This window comes from Protomyctophum parallelum (assembly GCF_964188405.1).
Source record: "Protomyctophum parallelum genome assembly, chromosome: 3".
NCBI lineage: Eukaryota > Metazoa > Chordata > Actinopteri > Myctophiformes > Myctophidae > Protomyctophum > Protomyctophum parallelum.
Window position 1 is genome coordinate 23,380,457 of NC_139698.1, and position 18,809 is coordinate 23,399,265.

Consider the following 18,809-nt stretch of genomic DNA (forward strand, 5'->3'; position numbering starts at 1 on the left):
TACAAAGCCATGATACTCTAGTCTAAAATGTATAATTCAACAGTTACAATTTTAGATCAAGGCCAACGTAGAGCAAATATGTTGAATTGCGCTTTTGGCGTATAACATACAATGTCCTTCCATGGACGAGGGGCCTCTGTCTGCATGCTCACCTCCAGGACATTGGCCCAGTGTTGTTTTTGGCAGCAACTTTCTATTTTAGTTTTAGTCACATTTTAGTCACCCGGAATGTTCTAGTTTTAGTCGACTAAATGTCATGAGATTTTAGTCAACTAAATCTACGGTTGATTTAGTCGGCTAAAATGCATTTGGGCGGGCCTTGATGAAAATAGCCGATCTACAAGCTCACAACGCGTCGCGCTGTGACACGTTGTGAGCTTGTGGCTATTTTCTGAATGCAACCAAGTGTAAAATGACCTTGTCCACTAGTCCCTTCCTAACATTTTAGTCTAGTTTTTATTTATTGACGAAATTGTCGATATATTTAGTCTTAGTTTTAGTCATCATAGCTTACTTTTCATTTAGTTTCTATTTAGTCAGTGAAAAAAAGTAGTCGACGAACATTTTCCGTTTAGTTTCAGTCGACGAAATCAACACTGCATTGGCCCAGCCTCTTGTCCTGTCTGTGGGTCTGCTGCTCATCTCCAAGGCATGATGGCCCACCCTGTGTCTGCAGCATGGCTCACCGACAAGGTTCACATGAGAGAAGTGTCAGAACAAAGGTCTATAAGGTCAGGGGGAGCTTTGACGCCCCAGAGCTGACGGGAATGGTTGTTTGCAGGCGGTACACAGAGAGAGTGAGATGGCGACAGGAGAGGACGGACGGACGGAGAAATCAGAAAGAGTGATAGAGGGAGACAGACAGACGGGAGGGAGAGAGAGAGAGAGAGAGAGAGAGAGAGAGAGAGAGAGAGACTGTGAGGCCAGGCATGCCGTATTTACGCTCTCTCCTAGTCAGAGCCCATGTGCGAACAGCAGCGAGTATGTCGGTTTATGTAACCCCTCTGGCCCTCGAGACGTGCCAACCCAGGCCTCGCCTGATCACGGCGGCTGACACGAGGGTGCGAAGGCAGGGGGAACGTGATGCGGAGCAGAGGGCGCCTCACAGCATGGAGGCTGCTGCTTTGGAACCGAACAAAGAGGCTCTCTGTCAAAGTACAGTCGCAAAGGTTTGAAGGTTTGTTGTCAAACCGGCGATTACAAGTGGAAGGGTGTGTGTTTATTTATTTTTTTATTGTGTTGACTACATATGTGAATGGGCATAAAAAACACTGTGCTTGGGTCCTCTTTGATATTATGCTCTACTGTTGTTGGATTATAAATTACGGCATTAGTTTTTTAAAAGATGTGATTTGAGTGATAAATCTTCCTTTTACAGCCGTCACGCCTTCGTGAAGGCCCTTAATGTTTGGGTTCGTAATGGTCCATAATGGTTCATACTTCATAATGTAAGACCTTCGTCCCTCCATGAATGAACTCTCTTTCGAACCCAACTCATCAAGACAAAAATGTCAAATGAGGTGAAGGGCTTGCAGTACATACATGCTAGAAAAGAAAGCAAAGAGGCAATGGTAGAAAGTGGAGTGGGGAGAGAAAAGGAGTGATTGAGAGAGAGAAAACAGATGTGGAGATTGAATTTTGGAAGAGCGGTAGAAGAGGAGGAGGAGAAGTGCTCAGGGAATCTTTTTTCTGTGTGTGTGTGTGTGTGTGTGTGTGTGTGTGTGTGTGTGTGTGTGTGTGTGTGTGTGTGTGTGTGTGTGTCTGGAGAGAAAGGGAGCCTCTTATACAGCTCACAGCATGACTTTGGCCCGGACTGCGGCCCAGTCTCGTCTACACAGCAGGGTGCTTTCCTGAGCCAGCTGCCCAGGGGAGGGGCACCTGCTTCAGCCTCAAACACTGGCGGAGAGGAGGGCTCCGACTGGGCGGGGGTGAGGGGCGCAAGAGTGTTGGGGGTGGGGGTGTGTGTGTGTGTGTGTGGGGGGGGGGGGATACTGGGGATGGAAAGACACTTGGTTAGTTCCAGGAAACGGACATGTGTTGGACTGAAACGCTCAGGTACGCCAGAGCGACGCTCCCAAAAGAAAATATTTGTCTTCTCGGTCTCTCCTGGTGGATATAGACACAGGAGAAGGGGCGTAGGAGATGGCGAATGGGGTCAATCTAGAGGTGAAATCAGTTTCTGTCGAGCCAAAGGGGCGACAAAAGTTATGGTTGGAGAGAGTTGGCCAGCCTCTGGTAACTACCAACACAAACGGACAGTTTATAGATTGGCCTGCCCCTGCCTCTCCGACTGACACAATATTTTCCATCCATTTGGTTGGGTTGAACAAACACGACGCGCTTGAAGTTTATCAAGCACTCTGTCTTCCCAGCAGAGCCCAGGGAGAACTTAATCATCTGATATATAGAGTATGTGGAGACACTGGCACCCCAGAAAACCTGTGCAATATGCAACGACTGGCAGATTAAAACAACTGATCCCCTCTGTGCTTTAATATCCACACCGCCGCCTAAATGTCGTTCTTGGATAAGCCTCATCTTTACATAAGTTGCACCCCCTCCATCTTCTGTCATTTTGGTATTGCCCAAGGGGTCCAAACCTCCCATGAGAGATTTTTCTAAAAGTGCACAGAGGTGAATTAACTCAAATTTCCATCACCTTTGTCTACTAAAGTTTCTTGTAAAACGGCCAATTGAGCCAAGCCCGGTGATGGCATTGGCAGTGGTTAGGAACTGACAGTGTTGGAACTAACGAGTGTAAGTGACTTTACATAAAGAAACTACCTTTTGCTGTGACTTGTAACTCTTTATTTTCCCATTCAGTAACGCCATTATATAGTTACTGTGTTTTCAATGAGTGAGTTAGTAGTCTAACTCATGTTCTGTCATGTAAACTGACATGGTGCACTGAGTGCGCTCCTCACATTCCACATGAGAAAGAGAAAGTGGCTTCCACAGGGCATAACGTCATCATAATGATGATGATTGGTCAACATAGGCCTGTCTGTGCATGGGCAGGGCATCAGTATTATATCCATATCATTAGACTGGATATTGCCTGTGATTTTGGATATTGTACTATTGGCATAAGTGTTCTATTCCTTTTTTTAGAGTAGAGCTTAAAACAAACCACAACTGGACCAGTGACATTAGGGGATATTTTTTCCTTGAAAACAATGTGTCTCAATTGGAAAATCATATTCTTTTAAAACCTTTATTTTTTTATAAAGTAAAGTAACTAGTAACTAGTTACTTTCATAATTTACTAACTAGTAGAGTAATTAGTTACAGACTATACATTAACTATAACTAATTACTTTTCCTGACTTGGGCCTCAAATCTGAATCTCAACCGTCTTCTTCCCTACGGGTCGTCCTTCTCAGCTTTCAGACTGTGTGTCTCCATTCATCTTTCCCATAAGCAATGGACGACTAAGGTTATATGTTCAAACTTCTGGCAAATATCTTTAGGACTGACTGTCCACACTGTTATTTGCAAACGATCAAATCAGAATTGTGCATTCTGGCATCACCTACCTACCTATATGTTCATTGGTTTCTGTGTCGTAGTGCAATGCGTTTTGAGCTTGTAGATCAACTATTTTTGTGTCCACACTGATACACATCTTTAAGAATCTGATTTGTTGGGAATGTGGTTCATATCGGATTAGCAAAAATCTATTTCCATGGCTTTTAGTAGCGTGCCACCGAGTGGCGCTATGAACTTGTAGGTCTGCTATTTTTGAAAAATCGTAAAAATGCGGCACACATCTTTGAATATATATTCTTTCAGAGCGAACGTTTTTTTTATTTCGACGTCAGGCCTAAATGGGTTAACTTCAGACTTGATAGAACCAAACAGCTCGATTCCAATCTGGATAGGCCAAAACTCTGATTTAGGCCGACCTTCTGGAATCCCTAGTGCATGGGGGATTTCATGTGCCTCACAGGAAAGACCAATATAGAGGGTATACGTGCATTCATAAAGTGAGTGGCAAATCCAGTAGAGAAGAAAATCGAGTGTCAAAGTGAGTGGCGTTCCCGCATAACATCCGGGTATGATGATGATGATGTCACGCGCATACCCCTCTATACATGGAACTGTTTACATGAAAGATATATCTTTACATTCATGGGGCAGCGGTGGCCGAACGGTTTGCGGAGCGGTCTTGATACCGGAAGGTCGCCAGTTCGAATCCCCGGACCGGCGCGTTAAAATTACCACCGCTGAAGTGCCCTTGAGCAAGGCATTGAACCCCTGCCATGAAATGTTCTATGAGCAGGGCGTGGCTGTAAACAAGCATCTCGAGCTTAGTCCACTTCCATGGGTAAACAAAGAACTTTGCTTTCAAGTTTAAGGATATACTGTATAATGCAAATGCACAGAATCTAGTCTATGAAAAGATTGTATTAAAGGGTTGCCAGTGTGAGCATAATTAATTATCATCGCCTGAGTATACTTCAAAGTTGGTTGTCTCTGCTGAAGGTGAATGGCTATTGCATTAAGCTCCACAACAGAGGCACCCCCCGTGGTGTTACCGCACAGAGTGCCTGGTAATAACAGCAGTGGGAAACGTTCCGCTCGGAGGTAACCACCAGGCCAGGTATAAATGGAAACACATGGACGGCAGAACGGACGGACGGACGGTAGACCGCAGGGAAACCCCTACAGTCTCTAAAATGAACGCCTTCGTTCGGTGGGCATCTGCCAGCTGTTGCAGGAAGAAGAAGAACATGACAAAATGTCTGTTGACCTTGACACTGTTAGGTTGCTGAAAAATGTGCGGTTCAAGAGCGGTATTATTAATTCACTTGAGATATTCTGGCGAACTTGCTCGCCGTGGAGTCGTGACATGTAGTGGGGTGTGTACTAGTCAAAACACGTGTGCGATTTCATACATGTTTGTACTGAGAAGACTGCATTTTCCATCGCTTATGTCTGGGTTTTATAACACGATAATGTGCAGCTTAACTGAGTGACCTTTAGGTCATATACTGTATACCCATGTTGTGTTTCTGGGCTCCTTGTTATGTCTTTGACTCTTTTCTCGTTGCTTCAAGTTCATAATAGGTCCACCTTCTGTATTCTATATGCATCTACTTTATGTGCAAATAAACTAATCCAGTCCCTGGTTCTCACTTTACACAGTTTTGTAGGCTCGCTCCAGTATACTGTATAGTGTATACTATTGTTAAGTCTCATAGGTGCACTAAAATAGACAGACATTCTTGAAAGTATAGCCTGAAAACACATGCTGTTCAGTCAGCACCGGTCCCTCTGCGATCATAGACAAACACCATTAAAATCACATTTGTAACATTACACGGCTCTTTTAACTGTGGCGATTAAATTAAAAACTCAACTTGATGGACCAGTGTGTATATAGTAGCTCCTGAATATACTGAAAGAAAACATTTCAAAGGGCTATTATGTAATCAACAACAACCTCTCTCTCTGGTTCCGTTTCAATGGCTATACTACCATACGGCTCGTTTTATCATAATTAGGTTCAGGCCGGTACTTGGCCCCTCACAAACCAATATGTCTGAGTCATAGTGGCTTTGTCAGAGTGCCCGTTGTACTCGTCTGTCTCTTTTGAGCCTAAACAGGTCTGTGGAGATGTCTGTTTCTGTCTGTCTACTCGTGGTCCCTTTTATGCCTGTATATGGAGATGTCTGTATATCTGTCAGTCCACCAACAACCCCTGTTGGTGTTTTAAAGCATTATGTTGCACTTTACTTTTGGCACAGTTGGTAGTGCTGTTGCCTCACATCTAGAAGGTCCTGTGTTCGATTCCCGCTTGCGGATGCTGTGGGCGTGTTCTCTCCTCCACGTCATCAATGCCCATACCCGAGGTGGGATTGGCGAAAGGGCCTTTCTGTGTGGAGTTTGCATGTTCTCCTCGTGTCCCCTGGGGTAGGTACCCTCACAGAAAACATGCAGTAATGACCCCCAGGTTGGCAGAGGAAGTGTAGCGCCCAGGATTACATTAGATAATTGACACTGGGTTACAAAATCGTGGAATAAAATCTAGGGAAAAAGAGGAACAGTAATCTGTGGCACGTTCAAGCCTGAACCTACAGTATGTTAACTAGTTTTATGTAGTTTATTGCAACAATGTACAAACTACAATCAAGATCCATTTTATGGATTCATATAAGTCCCAGACTGGAGTTTTAAATCCTTTTTTTAGGACCAAGGGTGAGATTGCAATGTTATGTTTCAAACCACTTTGGTCTGGTCTGGTTGGGTGTCAGCACTATGTCATGGTAGGGCAACTTTTCAAGCAAACAAAAGCTGGCTTTTAGTACGGTAGTATGGTGTAGCGTTATGAATTGTGATTATGATGCTATTTTGAGTGTGCCGGTGGTGTGAGGTACATTTGCACTTTTCTCCTAAACCGGTGGTTTATGTTAAGATAAATTATAGTACAGATTAGAAATTATAGAGTACAGAACAGTTGTCTGCTGTAAAATGCACAGTATAGTCGTACATAAACAGTCTCATTGTGTTATATAACATACAGTAGAAAGACATTATAATGTGTAATTGTGTATATACCTTTTATTGCTGATTCTATATATCCGGCTACGATTTCATTTTACAGTTATATATTCTGGGGCCCAGAGATAAAAAGGCATCAAATGGGGGTCTCTAGGGGCCTATAATAGTGCATAGAAAACTGGGGGCACTTGAAATTAATAATGTTGAGAATGACTTTGCTTTAACCCATTTTTGGCGGGAACCCCTTTTGGTGTTAGCATTATGTTATGCTTTAGCTATTTAAAAATAGCAGATCTACAAGCTCATAGCGCGCCACCGAGTGGTGCGCTACGAGCTTGTAGGTCTGCTATTTTTGAAAAATGAAAGAACGACTGACATAGAAACATAGCTTTTTCAGAAAACTGTCAGGATGTAGAAGACATTTTTAGAATCTGATCTCAGGTCAAAAATGGGTTAAAAATGTTTTATGAGGGTCCCCTGGCATATCTTTTAAAATGGGGAGGGTGTCGTCGTGGGCTAATATGGGTCCTTGACACTAGAGTCCCTATGTGGCAATATACCACCCCAGTGAGCTGTACTCTACCCTCATGCAACACACCACCACCACCACCACCCTCTCATCTTCCCATCCCTCGGCCAAGCCTCACTCCTCTCTGTCAAACAACAATATTTGCTCATCTGCGTCAAAGAGCAGCAGGGTTTGCGATACAGTACAGAGCGCTCTTTGAGCCAGACACAAGACAGACGGAGGAGAGAGACAGGTTCGGCTTCCATGCTACACAAGGGGAGACGCACAGGAGGGGCCGGTGGTGGTGGGCACACACACACACACACACACACACACACACACACACACGCACACGCACACAGGGACGGGGGAACATCTTCACCCATCACAGAAACGCTGACACAGACACACAATGTTCCCGACACAAACTTGAGGATTTTGTTCTCTTCTGTCTGTACCCATCTCTTCTCTGCCATCTCTCCGTTTGTCATCCACCAACACGGTGCTGTATAGTAGTGGTTCCAAACCTTTTTCATGTCAAGGACCCCCCCAATTGACACTAATTAGCCCGCAGACCTCCCATTTGAAGACTTATGCCAGGGACCCTCCATAAGAGAAGATTTTGACGGCTCTAGCAGTGATTCTCAACCCGTTTAATGTGAAGGACCCCCCAGTTTGACATGCATATTAGTCTACAGACCCCTCATTTAACTCTGAGAGTGTACAAATGGAACCAAATGGACCTGTTAGGGCTCATTTGGTTCCATTTGTACACTTTGGGTCCAATTGGTTCCAAACTATCATTTAGCTGGGGACCCCCTGGAACTCCCTCAAGTACCCCTGGGGGTCCCCGGACCCCACTTTGGGAACCACTGCTATATATCCTATGTATTACTGTTGATATTACATATACACATCTACTTCTACTATATGCCCTTCTGTTTTTACTACTAGTGATGACTAGCACATAATATTCATTCCTATATGTAGATGTCCAACTACAAATGGTTCCTATCCTATGCTAACTCGGTCAGTCCAAGTACAGATGGCCAGTTCCAGTCTTTGGGTATTTAAGTCTACTTACATGATGTGTTGTTTTCATTGGTGACAGGATGCACACGTGCTACCTACTCCTCTATTTCTGTCTACCATAGTACTATTACTATATACTACTGTACTTTATGCATAGCCTACCTGACCAGCAATATGATATATATTTTTTATATTGTCAACATTTTAATTTGTGTTTATCCTACAGTATTCCTTTTTTTTAAGGTATACTTTTGCTGCCTTTTATTTATAGATTTACAGTAGGTTGACAGGAAATGGGGAGAGAGATGGGGGGAGGGGGGGGGAAAGGTCGCCAGCAAAGGTCGCCGGGATCGGGAGTCAAACCCGCGACACACTGTCAGGTTGGGTTACCAGCCTATGGGTGCCCAGACGGCTACGCCAACCGCCCAGGCCCCTATAACACTTATTCTGTACTCATTCTATACTATCCTACCTGTTTCTTCATTTCATCTTTGCTCTGGTACTACCATGTCAACTGGATCAATAGGTCTGTCTGTCTGTCTATACTCTTATCTATACTATAGTATCGCCTCCGGTCTCCCTTCAACTCACTGGCGCTATACCTCTTATAAAGCTCTAACCACACCAAGAAGGGTCACCATGCAACTCCTTGCAACCCTTATTCCCAATGGCATGTTTTGCACGGAGTTGCATTGGTGTAGTTTGTGTCTTTGCAAGGAGTTGCATTGGTGTAGTTTGTGTCGTTGCAAGGAGTTGCATTGGTGTAGTTTGTGTCGTTGCAAGGACCTGCTCTCTCCGTCTCTCTCCATCTATGTCTTTCTACATCTGCTATGACCATAAACCCTCAAAGCACATGGACTTCTTGCTCATTGTGTTCTTGTTCCAAGGGGCCAAGAAGAAGGGACCTCACGGCGCGCCTCCACTCCCTCCCTATGTGCAGTGATATTCAAGCTGTGGGGTGGGGCCCCCCTAGTGGAACAGGAGAGGAGGAATTCCAAGGGGGGGTCACACTCAGGGATACCGGAGAACTCGCCAGTTTACCAAGTCGCCGGGGCGAAAATGTCTTCATCGTTATGCTAACGTGCTGTCTTCATAGGGGTGGCATGTCAAACTCACAGATATTATAGTTGATTTCCAAGGTGATTTCCAAATTATTTTGTGCAATTAAATGGTCAGCTAGATGATGATAAAAAGGTGAGTATGTGAATACCAATGATAAGTCGGTACTATTTCAGGATATTTTTACTAATGAATTACATTGTTTCGGTACTTGTTGTTTAAACTTTTAGCATTCCTACTTTCTCTAGTGTTAACTCTAAACAACTATCCTCTCTCTCTGTCAAGTAAAGTAGTAAAACTAAAATGCACTAAATCGCGGAAACTTGGTAAACTGGCGAGTTCTCCGGATACCACACTCAGCATGCCCAATATTCACATTTTACATGACTGTGCCAAAGGAATAATTGTTATACTTCTAAACATACGGTAGTATTACTTAATATTTCAATTGTGCTTGACTTACAGTAAAGTGGGAGGAGGAGAAGGTGGAGAAGGTTTGAATATCACCGCGCTAGAGGAACAGACAGCCCACACCACAGAGTAATTATATAAAGAGTATTCTTTATTCAAAGGCTATATTACATCAGAGGTATCACGTAGAATGAGCACAACAGGCAGGTGGTACTATAATAATACAAAACGAAGGACCTCTGTAGTTTTTAAATGTGTCAAGCGTCAAGGAAAGCAAAGCCTGCCTCGCCAAAGCCCCTCAAACAATTTGTCATGTGTCAACAAAGCAAAACAACGTGCTCCGACTATATGTCTGACCAGTGGTCACAGCCAGCTGTCACAGTAAACTTCTTTTATAATGCTCCAAAGTCAAGTTGAAGAGTGCATTATTATCATACGACCGGTAATGCTTGTACTGTATATATTTGTGATACTGGTATATGTGCTATTATTATTATATACATGTTATTATTGTTGGTAAACTGCTAAAACTTGTGTCACTTGATCTTAATCTTAACCTGAGTTTTTCTGTGAAAACCTGGTTCACTGTAAAAGACTACTAGTTTCCATAATTGAATTGTTTAAAAAAAACAAAATGGTAAATAATTATGTGTGATGTTGAATGCAGATAAAGCTAAGATAAAGTCTTTGCACGGTCAAAGCCCCCCACCCCCCAAAAACAAAACAACAACAACATATTAATCTTTAATCTCCTGGCAGGAAATATGGTCTGATAATAAAGCGTACATACAAAGTGCTATCAGCTCAATTGCTATTGACGATATTCAGACCGCGGCCATCTTGCCAACAAGGTGCTAACTAGGTGCAACTTAACAGCCCATTCATCCAAACAGAAAAGTCCTAATTGTCTAATTGTATTAAACAACGCCAAACTCACCAACATTGCAGCTGTGCAAAAAGTTTGATTTATCCTATTTCTATCTGCAAAGTGTTTGTTTCATAAAAAATCATTGTAGACTTGTCAAGAAATTCCTTGCAGGTGATTTTTGGAGTTTGGAAGCACTCGTTTTTAGTAAAGCAACCTCCTGCTGCCTCCTGCATTATGTGCCCATTCAAAATAGGTGGTACGCAGGGCTTTTGAGTGATATCTAACGAGCACTCCCAAACTCTGACACTTGGTGGAAAAAATTACCTGCACAGAATTTCTTGACAGGAAAGTAGTCTACGGTGGATTTTTATGAAACAAAAAACGTTACAGATTGAAAGAGGATAATTCAAGCTTTCCGTACAGCTGCAATGTTGGTGAGTTTGACGTTGTTTAATACAATTAGATAGGACTTTTCTGTTTGGATGAATGGGCTTTTAACGTACAGGCTCAGGGGTAGAGTGGCCGGATGGTAACCGCAAGGTTGCTAGCTCGAACCCGGGCTCCCCCAGACTTAGTGTCGAAGTGTCCTTGAGCAAGACACTGAACCCCTAATTGCTCCTGATGTGCTGGTTGGTGCCTTGCACGGTTTCCGCCGCCATCGTTGTGTGAATGGGAATGCACAATCTATGTAAAGCGCCTTGGATAAAGGCGCTATATAAATGCACCATTTACCATTTACCAATGGGACATTGCACCTAGTTAGCAGTAGCACCTTGCTGGCAATATCGTCAATTGTCCTTCTTTTAACTTATAGGCCAATAGGCCATATATATACTATAATACTTCACCACATGACAAATAGCAAAATATAGCCAATCTACAAGCTCACATGTCACATTGAGATTGTATGTATTCCATTTAGGGGGGGGGGGGGGGGGGGGGGGGGTTACATTCGAACAAACAAACAAATAACAAACATTGTACAAACATTTTCAGAAAACGGTGGCTCAAAATAGAGCCACCGTATAGTTAACGTGGCTAAATCACTGGCTAAAGCCATGGCCTTTGGTGCTGGTTTATGGTGGAACACAAACAGTGTTCAAATATTAACTAGCATAACTAGTCAGTGCACACGCACGCACACACACGCACGCACACACACACACACGCACACACACACTTTTCGAAACTAGCTCCTCGCCATGCACTCACCCTATATACACACTTAACACTGCGCATTGAGTTATAAAAGAAACTGCACCCGAATCCCCCTCCCATCCACTTGCATTGAGTTGCTCACCCTGCAGCGCATGAGGCCTTTTCAACCCTTCTTCTGGGTTGGCAGAGTGGCGGCAGATCGCACCAGGCGATGATTATATTTAACTATAGCCTTAGCTTGTTAATGAATCTCTCCATCTCATCCCTGTCTATCTTATCTTATCTACGTATCTATCTATCTCTCTCTCTCCGGGTGGCGTCTCTATTATTTATAACTATGTGCATATCGAGTGGAATTGTGGGGCAAGTGGCGAGGAACCCGTTTAAATAAGGGCCACACACACACACACACACACACACACACGCACCCGCACACACACACACACACACACACACACACACACACACACACACAAACCTTTGACTTTGAGACATGTACAGTTCCAGAGACACCATTAGAGACTCCACTCTCTCACTGCGGCGGGCTGCTCTTGCGACAGAGCAGGTTGGCCGAGGACACGGGCGTCTGCTGTCGGTTGTTGTTGTTCCGCCGGCGCCTGTTGTTGCCCGTCAGCAGCGTGTAGAAGAAGGGGTTGACGCAGGAGTTCCCGTACGTCAGGCACGTGAGGACGCGGTTGACGGTCACCTGCGTGCTCACGGGCAGCGTCCGCAGCATGTCGGGCCGGTACAGCGGCAGCAGCTGCCACACCCAGAAGGGCAGGAAGCAGGCCCAGAAGGCCAGCACGATGCCCAGGATGAGCAGCAGCACCTTGGGCTTGGGCGCGCGCGGCGGGTAGGCCGTGCTGCTGCCGGGGCCCCGCGCCCAGGCGGGCCGCGTCTGGGACACCCAGTAGAGGCGGCCGAGGGTGGCGTAGAGCGCGCCGATGGCCAGGCCCGGGCCCAGGATGCTGGTGCAGAACAGCACGCTCAGGTACACCTTTTTGGGAGTAGAGGGGGTGTAACGACGTTTACATTTAGGCCTGACGTCGAAATTAAAAAAAGAAATCTTCTAGCAGTTTTCTCAAATACCTATGTTTCTATATCAGTGGTGCTCAATATTTCATGTCAAGGACCCCAAAAATGATATGTAATTGTCCTCCGACGCCCATCTGAAAATATGTTGTTCCAGGGACCCCCCCCCCCAGAAGCAAAGATTTGAGTTAAAAAATTTACAAATATATTCCAAATTTGCGCCACATTTTCACGATTTTTCAAAAATAGCAGACCTACAAGCTCGTAGCTATGAGCTTTTTTCAATAGCTAAATTACAACATAATGTTTAAAACACCAAAATGGGTTCAAAGCGATACTATATACCTTATCATGATACATGGTTCACGATAATACGATACATGGACGATATTGGTTCATCATGGCGATATGATACGATACGATTCAATGATTTAAAATTGATACAGTATAACTATTTAGACATTAAGACATTTTATCTGTGTGAAACATGCGGATGTGACACAATATTTGCACTGCAAAACGATACGATACGAGGGATGCACATGGCGCAGATTAGACACACCAACGGACCACAATGCGGAAACAACGGTCGGACATGCGCTGCTCCCACGCTTGTGGTTAGGGTTAGGTTAGGGTTTGAGGTATATAGGTTGTCGGTCTAATGACAGTCGGACCAATAGTATATGTAAACTGAAGCCTGCACAGTGTACAGTACGATACAAAGTCAATGTTGACGTTTACATTTTGATATACTTCTATATATTCTTGAAATTAAAATAGATTTTTCGATGCGGTTACTATCAGTGTTTTCGTTGACTAAAACTAAGACGAAAAATGTTCATCGACTACCTTTTTCCACTGACGAAAACTAAATGGACTAAATCAAAACTAAGCTATGATGACTAAAACCAAGACTAAATATACTAACAATTTCGTCAACAAATAAAAACTAGACTAAAATGTTAGGAAGGGACTATAGTGGACATCCAGTATAAGTCATTTTACACTTGGTTGCATTCTGAAAATAGCAGATCTACAAGCTCACAACTGCGACGTGTTGTATGCTTGTAGTCGTAGAACTGTAAAATTATTCATTACGACGGCATCAAGGCCCGACGAAATACATTTTAGTCGACTAAATCCCCCGTAGATTTAGTCGACTAAAATCTAATGATATCTAGTCGACTAAAACTAGACTAACACTAAGACATTCCAGGTGACTAAAATGTGACTATTCAAACTATTCAAGAGACTATGACTAAAACTAAAATAAAAAAATTCTGCCAAAAACAACATTGATACAAAGTCAATGTTGACGTTTACATTTCGATATACTTCGATTCTTGAAATTAATCGATTTTTCGATGCGGTCACTAATATCGTCACACCCCCTATATAAAAGCGTATGTATACCTTGGAGCTCTGCTCGTCCCAGGCGGGCACGCACAGCGTGCCCTGGCGGTCCACCAGCAGGTGCAGGGTGATCATCATGGGCAGGCTGAGCGCCACGGCCAGCCCCCACGCCAGGCCGATGCGCAGCAGGCCCTGGGCGCGCGACGCCGCGGTGGCGTGCAGTGGGTCGGCCACGGCGCGGTAGCGGTCCAGGCTCATGGCGGTCAGCGTGAAGATGGAGGCGTGCATGGTGAGCAGGTCCAGGCTGAGCAGCAGGCGGCAGCCCAGCTCGCCGAACGCCCAGCCGCTGCCCAGGCTGTCGACGACGATGAACGGCGCCGTGAGCAGGTAGAGGAGGTCGGCCAGCGCCAGGCTGAGCACCTGCATGTGCAGGTAGGAGGAGGAGGAGGAGTGGGGGGGGGACGAGGAGACGGGGGACGAGAAGGAGGACTTGTTGGCGAGGCAGGACGGCACGGGGAGGCTCAGGGAGCAGCAGGAGACGCCGCCGGCCCCCGTCCCGCTGCCGCGCCTCCTCTTGGTCCTCCTGCGCCGGACGAGCAGGACGAGGGTGTACAGGTTCCCCGTCACGCCCAGCAGCGTGAGGAGAGACAGGACGCAGCAGAACAGCGGCGTGGACACGGAGCTGCCGGACGGGGACATGGAGGGCATGGCGGACGAGTTCGTGCTCGTCACGGGGACGAACGGGAACGTGACGTACGGAGAGGTGGAAGGAGGCACGACGGAGCCTATGGCCTCCATGGAGACAGAATATGGGTTGGGAATATGTAGGAGAAATGTGTGTGTATATTGGCCAGTGATTGTTAAAAGACAGACGACTGTCTACAGAATGGCATGTCGTTTTTAGAAGAGAAAGAAGGGGGTTGGGAATTGGGAAAGGTCAGGAATAGAGGGGAGGAATAGAAGAGAGAAAATGGGGAAATTGATTAGCATGGCAAGTGCACTCAATTCAATTCAAAGGGCTTTATTGGCATGAGAAAACATACGTTTACATTGCCAAAGCAGAAAGAACAATACAACAAAACAAATGATGTACATTTGAAAGTCAGAATCTTCAATAGATCAATTTCTATGTACCAAGATCACTCGATGCAGGTATAGTGCAGGAATATACACAATGATTAGTCTTTAGGGTGGTTGTGTTCCATTTGATATCCTTCTCCTATCACAGCAACTCACAAATCTTGCTGCTGTGTTTGCACATTGTTGTACTTCGCCCAGCAGATATGGGAGTTTTTTTGCACTCAATAAAATGATTACTGCTTAGTCTCTTATTAGGCTATAGCCAAAGATAGCCTGTATGTATAGTTAAATATAAGTGGAATGTGTGTGTACTGTGTGGTAATTACGGGTGCAATACTTAGTTTAGACAGTACTTGGTTTAGACTAGTCATTGGTTATTAGACCATCAGTCATTAGTGCTACAACTACAACCTATCTCAAACCCTCACCCTAACCCTAACCTCCCACAGGGCAGCACACCTAAACCTAACCTTAACCCATGTCTAACCAATGACTATAGTCTAAACTAAGTATGCACCCCGTAATTACATCATTTCTATCAATAAATACAATCAAGTCCACAAATGTATAAACATAAACATGTATCATGATGTCAAATCAAATGGTTTTAACAGTATAGGCTCATCATATATACATGCATGGCCCTGAATGTTTTTTTTTTGTTTAATAATTGCATTTTCAGCACACGGTTGTAAATCCAGACCCCCCGCCAGCCACCTGCCCCCTGAAGGCATGATGCATGGGCCGCGCTGTTTGTTGCTCAACAACACTATCATTGCAGAAGAAAAGTGATTCACATAGGCCTATAACCTAACCATCAACAAAAAAAACATTGTTATTTAGGGGCTTTAAATAACAAAGCTTGTTTTGCAAACAGTTGGTATTCTGCCGCCAATAAGTTCTAGCCTATAGCCTTATTTAGGCTCCATGTTTTGACTTGTATGCGTAGACCTGTGTTGTGTGCTTTTGCGCATCGGTGCCATGGCTTTGGACACATAACAACATATTCCTCACTGGGTCATCAAATTCCTTTAACTTGCTGCATGGGGACCTTAAGTCAAGCTAAATCGGCTTGAAAGACCCGTCTTGGCAGGCACTTTACAGCCTGTACACAATAGGCCTAATTTAATAGGGTAATTGAACTAATTCGCACTTTACTTTTCACACCACCACAGTGACCACATGCCCGAACGTAAGAGGAGAAAGCAGAAGACCTAAAGGCTATTTTAACTTTGTTAATTTGGATACCTGCACAACGTTTTTCTTCTTCTTCAAAGAAGCTAAATTTGCAGAAGAAATGTACACATCAAAGCCGACACGGGGGGCGTTTGACCCGGTCAGCCGCGAGGTTAAGAGCTACTGTTGAACTGTGCAAGGAGAGCCGAACCCCCACGGTGGAGCGGCCCCAGACGTTTAAATAACACCACACATCATTTCTGTTGTCAAATCACATTTGTTGTGTTTTCATCACAATCTTTCAGATCCTTTATTGGAGACAGACAGACGATCACCAGACGCAATTCGCAATTAACAAGCTCCATGCTTTAAAGTCAAATAGCCTGGTGTTAAACGTATAGCCTTTATACATGCATGGTTATAAATGGTCTAATAATAAAAAAGTTTTAGCATCATTTAGGTTTATTTTAGAATTCTTAGACAATAGACTACTTTTGGTGAATTATTGTTGTAATCTGGGCTGTAACTTGAAAATCACTGGTGACGCCAAACAATAAATGACACAAATTGATAACCTACCCCTATTTAACAAAACTTTGGCTATAATTTGTAAGTCGCTGCTTGCATGCATGTAAACATCATATTAATTCCTGCATGCAGACCGGCAACAAGTTTGATAATATATAGGACTATAGTAATATAGATAGATTGCATTCGTTAATTGTAAACTTTTATAAAATGGGATTAGTGTAATTAACAACAATACATTATCTCTGTGCCTACCTAATTCCAGGCGCTGTGAGACTGAAAATCATATTCCGTGGATTTTTGGGGATGATATAATCTCCATGGTGAATTATCCTCGTCTTCTCTTCTTTGAAGAATACCCAGTGGTCTCCGTCCGTGCGTGAGAGGATCAAATGTAGAGACGAATGTTCTTCACGAACACAGATCGAGGAACACGTGAGTCAAAAACTTTGTGCGGATCTCTCTCTGTGGTCTTCTCCTGCTGCTGCTGACTGGTGTATGTCCTGTCTGTCTGTCTGTCTCCTCTGTGACTGTGTTTGATGTGTCTGCGAGCTAGCCTAGGGGAGTGCCGTGCCGTGTGTGAGTGCGAGGGGGGTGCAGGGGGTTGGAGTGGGTGGGTGGGTGGATGGATGATGGATGGGGGAGTGAGTGAGGGTCTTTTTGGGCCTAGCCTGAATTGGGCAGATAATTCAATTTTCAATTCAATTATTTTAGCCTACTACCTCAATAGATGAACAAGCTTCTACAATAGATATTTTTACTTTTCTTTTCTTTTTTTTTCTTCTTTTTTTTATACATTTCGAAAAAAATATATATCATGCCTATAATGTCAGGTTGAAAGTATATGGCTAATTTGTTGAACATTTCTTTCAGCCTTGATCTCTCTTTGTAGGCCTATTATCTTTTATTGCATTTTTCTTCAATCTTTTAGGCCCAAGAACACATGTACATTTTCCATTATACCCAATTATGGCAGTGACAGCAGAATCCCAGAACCTCTTCTATGTATTTTATATGGCATATAGCCTAATTGCTCAATAATTCAATTTCAATGCTTTTTTTTTGCCACCGCTGTAAAATGGTAGCCTATTATTCTCATTACTTTTCATATGACAAAGTACAGTGCAGACGAGCTTAAGTGGATATTGGATAACCTTGACCATGCTTGTGAAATTTGGAATCTGAAACTTGATGACTCAGTAATAGGGGGGAGGGGGGGGGGGGGGTTCAATACTTTGCGAGCCAGGAGAACATGTCATATTGTGCAACCATATACTGGAACAATATTTTCCACAAATTCCAAGCAGATGATTGACCATAAATGGTGACTGAGCATCATATTTTGGCACACAGTCGATAGCTGTATAAGTCAGAGATATGGGCAGCTACATCAAGGTCTATACAGTATGCAAAGCATCTACAGTATATATATTAGGGGTGTAACGATATAGTAACTGCATCAAAAAAAAATATTTTAATTTCAAGAATCAAAGTATATCGAAATGAAAACTCAAAATATTGTATCGTTTTGAAATGCAAAGAATGGGTATCGAATCGTTTTGCAATGCAAATCATCAATTGTATTAATACTACCCGGTATACGCACTTCTGCGTTATACTGTATTTAGCAACTGAATCTATACAAAACACTGACTCTAGACAATGTAGACATCATTCATACTGTAGTTAATTTATGGAATATTAGCACTAGCTGGGAAGCCAACCTTATTAATGTCCTATTTTATGGATGGCTCATACTATTTATTTATACTGTGTGGTACATGTAGCCTACTGTATTATATTGATAAAAGTAAGGTGAAGTGGCCACAGGTTCAAATGCCACGCTGGGAAAGGTGTGTAAATGTAATGGGAAAAGGCCCTCTCTTCCCTCAACAACTGAGCAAACCCTGTTGGAAGGGGTGAGCAAAGACTCACCTCACCCTGTACCCCCTTCCTGACATCTGCCATGATGGATGCTAGTGCAGTGGTTTTCAACCAGTGAGTGGTTCCTGAGGGGGTTCCAGGTAATCCCCAGCTAAATGATGGAAGGTCGGTAACCAAACGGACCCTTATAGGGGGTAAATACTTAGTTTAGACTAG

The 18,809-nt window shown here is 43.8% G+C and overlaps 1 protein-coding gene across 4 annotated transcripts; it reads right to left on the reverse strand.

Annotated features, from left to right (window-relative positions):
* Positions 1–9,680: 9,680 nt before the first annotated feature.
* Positions 9,681–17,219, reverse strand: uts2r3 (urotensin-2 receptor 3). 4 transcript variants are annotated; one of them, XM_083761589.1, is made up of 3 exons: positions 16,965–17,219; positions 13,986–14,710; positions 9,681–12,537 (listed from the first exon to the last, which is right to left on the reverse strand). In XM_083761589.1, the coding sequence occupies exons 2-3, from the start codon at positions 14,631–14,633 to the stop codon at positions 12,073–12,075; spliced, it is 1,113 nt and encodes a 370-aa protein (XP_083617715.1). In that variant the 5' UTR covers positions 14,634–14,710; positions 16,965–17,219; the 3' UTR covers positions 9,681–12,072. The 4 variants fall into 4 exon arrangements, with proteins under 4 accessions (XP_083617715.1, XP_083617713.1, XP_083617712.1 ...); XM_083761587.1 differs by having other exon boundaries at positions 13,986–14,800; XM_083761586.1 differs by having other exon boundaries at positions 13,986–14,804.
* Between the last annotated feature and the right edge of the window lie 1,590 nt (positions 17,220–18,809).